The following is a 5,800-nucleotide window of genomic DNA, read 5'->3' on the forward strand; positions in this document are numbered from 1 at the left end:
CTGGTTGACGCGCCTCTACAACGTGGAGTTCTGGGGCAGTGCCTCTGGACTGGCAGACTGGGGTAGTGTTCCCATCTTTAAGAAAGGGGACCAGAGGGTGTGTTCCAACTACAGGAGGGGGTTACATTCCTCAGGCTCCTCTCTATGCCAGGGCGCTGGAGAGAGAGCTGAGCGTAAAAGCTAAGCTGTCAAATTATCGGTCAATCTACGTCCCTGCCCTCACCTATGGTCACGAGCTCTGGGTAGACACTGAAAAAACAAGAGCATGAGCAGTGGAACTAGAGCTGCTACTCCTCCACCTCGAAAGGATCCAGTTGAGGTGTTTCGGGCATCTGAAAATGATGCGCCTCCTGCGTGAGGAGTTTTGGGCATGTCCCAGGGGAGGAGGCCCCGAGGCAGACCCAGGACATGCTAAAGAGATTACATCTCTCAGCTGGCCTGGGAATTCCTCGGTGTTCCCTCGGATAAGCTGGAGAAGGTGCCTGGGAAAAGGGAGGTCTGGGAATTCTTGCTTGCAGGTCAGGATAAGAGAAAATAAGAGAAAATAAATGGATGGACAAAGCACTGAGATGGAGTAACAAATGTTTATTTGCATCATTTAATGGGGTTTATTATATGAAATAAGAGTCGTATCTTTTAAATAATGAATATGTGAGTATTAAGTATTTATGGGAAATATGTTTAAAGAAAGGAAATGACATCAGGGAATAAAACATCATTGATTCAGATCATCAGAAAATATTTACAAAGAAAATTTAACATTTGATTCGCCCACAGATCCTGTTTACAGCATTTAAGAATTTATGAAAGCTTCATGTATTTTTAAAGAAGTTTCTCCTGAGCGAGTCTGAAAGAGAAGAAGTTGGATTTTCAGCAACGTGTTGCCGACACCGGGCTTCAGCAGATCAGCTCCCAGAGTCTCCTGGCTCTGTGTGAAATGTCAGGTAAATATCAGGAACATCAGTTTCCACTGACCGTAATACTCCCTCAGAGAGCTGCGTCTCATAAGAGCGGTGATGAAGCGCATGCAGCAAACAGAGCGGGCAACAGCTGGCGGGCAGATATTACAGCGATCTGTTTTCCAGCCCTGAGAGAGGAGAGACTGCCGAGCTAAGATATCACCCACCGGCACAGCCTCGGAGCTGCAGGGTGCCGTGATAAATTATTTGGGTGAAAGTAGTCTGAGCAAACAAATAACCATCGGAGGGATTGCAGTGTGGAAAATAAACAGCTTCATCTCAGGAGATTTCCCACAAATGAACTTTTACTGACATCTTATGGTGAATTGTCGTCACTGCAACCACCTCTAAAATCATCTTTAAATCATCAGCTGCTGAAATGATCACATTTGAAACCATTGCATAAATCAAGCTTCCAAATATTTCCCTTAAACTTTAAAGAAGAATCTCTGAAAACAATTATTTGAGCTGTAGGAAGAATTTTAAACAAGAATAAGTGCAAGTCCCACACGGATGCACAGTTTTACATTTTCTGTGGTATTACTTTTGCAGTTTATGATTCTCTTTCACAGATTTATTTAATTTTCATTCAATGTTTGACACCAACACTGTTCAGTTAGAAAAAGATTAGGATTTGCGTTAAAATACAACTGTAGTGGCTATTTGTCACATTCAAACTTAAAAACCACCATTTAAAAGGACACTGATGCATGATGAGCAAATAATGTATGCAGGAAAAAGAAGTCAAATAAAATCAGTGGAATTTATGGTTTATTTTATCCTTTGTACTGCTAAAAAAAATGGATTCTTTAGTGCATGCTGGTCCTGCACCTCTCTACCTTCTCAAAAACAACTAAAAAACCAAAAGAAAAATAAGACTAAATACCAAGCTAAATAAAAATAACCTAATCAAAACACATAAACATGTATAAATACTTAAACTTTCAACTTGTTCTAATTATTCAGCTACAAACTCGTAAACAGCTCCTACAGCAGCAGCTGCCTTGTTTTTTTAAAGCTCTGAGGTGGTTTGAAAACAGACGTGCTGCAGACTCGAGGCATACTGAAGGTTAAAAACCAAAGAAAAACATGTCAGTTTATGCACACGTTACTTTTACGCGACTGTTTCATGTTTTGTCATGAGACCGGGCAGGAAACTGAGATCCACCGAGATAACCACTTCTAGCATGAGCTGATAACTCAACAGCTCTAAGCTTGTATTCAAATACCAAGATGATGATGACAAAGGCTTCAAAAAGGTAGTCTTACAGAGCAGGGGTGGGGAACTCCCGGCCTCGAGGGCCGGTGTCCTGCATGTTTTAGATCTCACCCTGGGTCATCACAACTGAATCAAATGATTGGTTCATTACCAGGCCTCTGGAGAACTTCAGGACATGTTAAGGAGGTGATTTAGCCATTTGAATCAGCTGTGATGGATCAAGGACACATCTAAAACCTGCAGGACCCGCGAGGCCCAGAGTTCCCCCACCCCTGTTATAGAGTGTACGTAAAAGATGGGCATAGCCACTATGACATCAAACACTGGTTTGGAGAAGTCCTATTTTGAACCTCCAGTTGAGTATCACAGTGTTTTCAGACCACGATGATGACAAGAGACAGATCTGAGTGCAGTTACCGACGCAACTGCCCTCTCAGAAAGGCCGGGAATGAACGGGACAAACTCTCAGGTGCTCCAAATGAAGGCTGTCCAAATCTAAAGGAGGAAGATGTCGGAGCATTCACAGTGTCGCAGCCCAAAGTAGGTCTGATTGGGTGGTCACGGTGTTATTACTCAGAATCCAAATCCCTATGGAGAAACCAGTGGGACTGCTACTTCTGAGGCCTCACTCTTACACCACACTATAAGAGGAGAGGTGTTTTTGAAACCTCACATATCGTGATATAAACTCTGTGTGAGTTATTATACAGTGCCAAGCCTGTTGATGTTCATAATGGTACGTTCTGCAACTCTCTTTGAGAAATAATAAATCATACTTGTAAGCACCTTTCAAGCAGGTTGGTGAACTTCAAAGTACTTCACAGATGACTGACAATCCAATAATATGACATAAGAAGAAGTAATAAAGCAGTAAAGCCCTTACCGAACTTCTGTCAAAGGTTACGGTTAGATTGGGTCACATTAGGATCTCCTAAACATCCAATATTAAAGTTTCAACGATGCCATAAAAGAAATGATCATTAGGAAAGGTACTAATGACAGGTTCTTATTACAGCCAGTGCTGAAGGGCATTGTTGATACTCGTATACTTGGATTTTGAGTGGTGGATCATTTTAGACTCACTTAAGAGTGACTTACTCTCCCAATCTGGGTTTGAGAGGTTAAAGAGCGTTTGTAGGCGATGGGCTTCTGTGTGCTTTGAAAACTTTAACCAAATTAGCTCAAGTCAACAGTCAGCAGGACTCTTCTTATCCTATTATGGTCGGCCCTTCTCCACTGGACATTTGGAATTTGAATATCCACACAGGCTTCACCTCACATTATGTAATGCTGTTTGAAGCAAACTGCTGTGTACGCTGTGCTTGACACCAGTATCAGTCTAACACTCCAAACACAATCAGATTATTCTTATTTACATAAAAATATCAGATTAAAACTACAAAACACGCCTCATCTGTTCTCTGTGTGAAGCTCATTAGCAGATATAGTTTCTTATGACCCACCAGCTCATCAGCAGAATAAATAGGTTTTATTTTTGTCCATGACATTTAGGAATGTTTTTAGAAAGCAGAGGTTGTTACCTCTCCAATAAAGAGATTTTAAATAAAATCTGGCTAGATGGGTGCAGATATCTATACAATTATGTGGATAAAAAACATACATGTTGCCCCCTTACAGAATTCTTCAAAAAGGGCTGGATGTTAACTGAACACCCACCCCCTAAACTTAGATGGGCTGCTGGTGACTATGTACTCAAAAACATTTTTGACCTATAAGGCATTCTCTTTGCATATAAATGTAATGTGGTTAATTTTTCCTAGTTAAACATAAATTAAACATTTTAATCTTCCTGTATTTAAAATATTATTTAGTTGCCACCGGAGTTGTTTGGCTCCCCTTATAATACTTGTTTTCACTGCTTTACATATCTGTTTTTTCCCATAGTGTGCCCATACTGAAGACGCTAACAGTCATATGGATAAACTGGTTTTGATGGATTAAGGGAATGTGTGTGAGAGACGTTTCGTTGTCTGAACACTTTAATCCTGCAGTCAGAAATATCTCAAACACACCTGCTCCTCTCTACACTCCCAGTTTCCTTCTACTGAAGCTGCCTGACCAGCTCCCTGTCCTCCTCAGAGTCCTCCTCAGGCTTTTCTTTTCCTTCGTTTTCTCTGCCGACCTTTCCTTTGGGCTTGAAGGCCACAGAGAGCAGCTCCTTCTGGATCCTCCGCTCCCTCTGCCTCCTCAGCAGAGCCAGGATCTCCTTCCTCTGGTCGCCCATGGCCGCGTACCGCCGCCTCTCCTCCTGCCGCTGCCGGGGATCGGGGACTCTTTGCGGCTCCGGAGCGGGACCTGTGGCGGCGGTGCTCCCGCTGCGCTGCGGCCGGGACACCGGCAGCCTCTGGTGGATATCCGCCGACACTAGCCGGGACTCTAGCGGCGGCAGCAGGGACAGGGAGCTCCACAGCTGCCTGGCGTGGGACACATCCTCCGGGGAGGATCCTTCAAACACGATGAAGAGCAGATCAGCCTCCTCCTGCTCCGGAGGATCCGCCTGGACCGACATTTGAGCTTTCAGGCCAGAAACAGCTCAGAGAAACTTTTAATTTAAACAGATAACAGCGCTCTTGTTTACTGTGGTCACCATGGAAACAGACTACGGCAAACCAGCAGGATTCGCGTAAACCTTTCAAACTAAATGCAAAAGCACATTAATGTAATCATTTCAGTCGCTGTTGTCTGTCAGTCCCAAATTTTAGAAGAACTTCACGGATAAATTTCAGCCTCAGAAGAGTCACCATACAGCCGGTATTCAGACATTAAACACCAAATGTTTTTTTAATTACATTTAAGGGAAAATCGTGACACAGTGACAGCCCCGTCACTTAAACTCATAGATTTAAGCTGTAATTGAGTAAAATTCACAAAACTGTTTCAGTCTGTGCTGCAGACTTTAGAGTTAACTGTGCACATAAACCTTCCTCATCAAATACAGTAGCCTAAAGTATTATTATGTTTTTACACACTGCTTTAAGATAAGATAAGATAAGATAAGATAACCTTTATTAGTCCCACACGTGGGAAATTTGTTTTGTCACAGCAGGAAGTGGACAGTGCAAAAGTTGTGAAGCAAAAATTAGAATACAATAAGAATAAATACAGTACACAACTGTACAGAATAGAATAAAATAAAATACTATATACAGTAAAATAAAATAGAATAAAATATACAATAAGATAAAAATAGAATACAAATGCTATATACAACTGAGTAAAAATACAACGATGCCAGAAAAGATTATTGCACTTAGTGTTATTGCACATGTGTGGATGTGTGTGTTTGATCAGTTGAAGTCTTTGTTGTGGAGTCTGACAGCAGTGGGGAGGAAAGACCTGTGAAATCTCTCCGTCCCACACCGTGGGTGCCGCAGTCTCCCACTGAAGGAGCTGCTCAGTGCTGTCAGAGTGTCCTGCATGGGGTGGGAGATGTTGTCCAACAGGGATGACAGCTTAGCCGCCATTCTCCTGTCACTCACCACCTCCACTGGGTCCAGAGGGCATCCTAGAACAGAGCTGGCCCTTCGGATCAGCCTGTTCAGTCTCTTCCTGTCCCCAGCAGAGATGCTGCCGCCCCAGCAGACCACACCATAGAAGATGG

General features: G+C 42.8%; 1 protein-coding gene across 1 annotated transcript; it reads right to left on the reverse strand.

Moving 5' to 3' along the window:
* Positions 1 to 611: 611 nt before the first annotated feature.
* Positions 612 to 4,789, reverse strand: hoatz (HOATZ cilia and flagella associated protein). Its single transcript, XM_039610835.1, has one exon. The coding sequence runs from the start codon at positions 4,706 to 4,708 to the stop codon at positions 4,241 to 4,243; it is 468 nt and encodes a 155-aa protein (XP_039466769.1). The 5' UTR covers positions 4,709 to 4,789; the 3' UTR covers positions 612 to 4,240.
* Positions 4,790 to 5,800: the final 1,011 nt, after the last annotated feature.

Source organism: Oreochromis aureus, linkage group 4 (genome assembly GCF_013358895.1).
Source record: "Oreochromis aureus strain Israel breed Guangdong linkage group 4, ZZ_aureus, whole genome shotgun sequence".
NCBI lineage: Eukaryota > Metazoa > Chordata > Actinopteri > Cichliformes > Cichlidae > Oreochromis > Oreochromis aureus.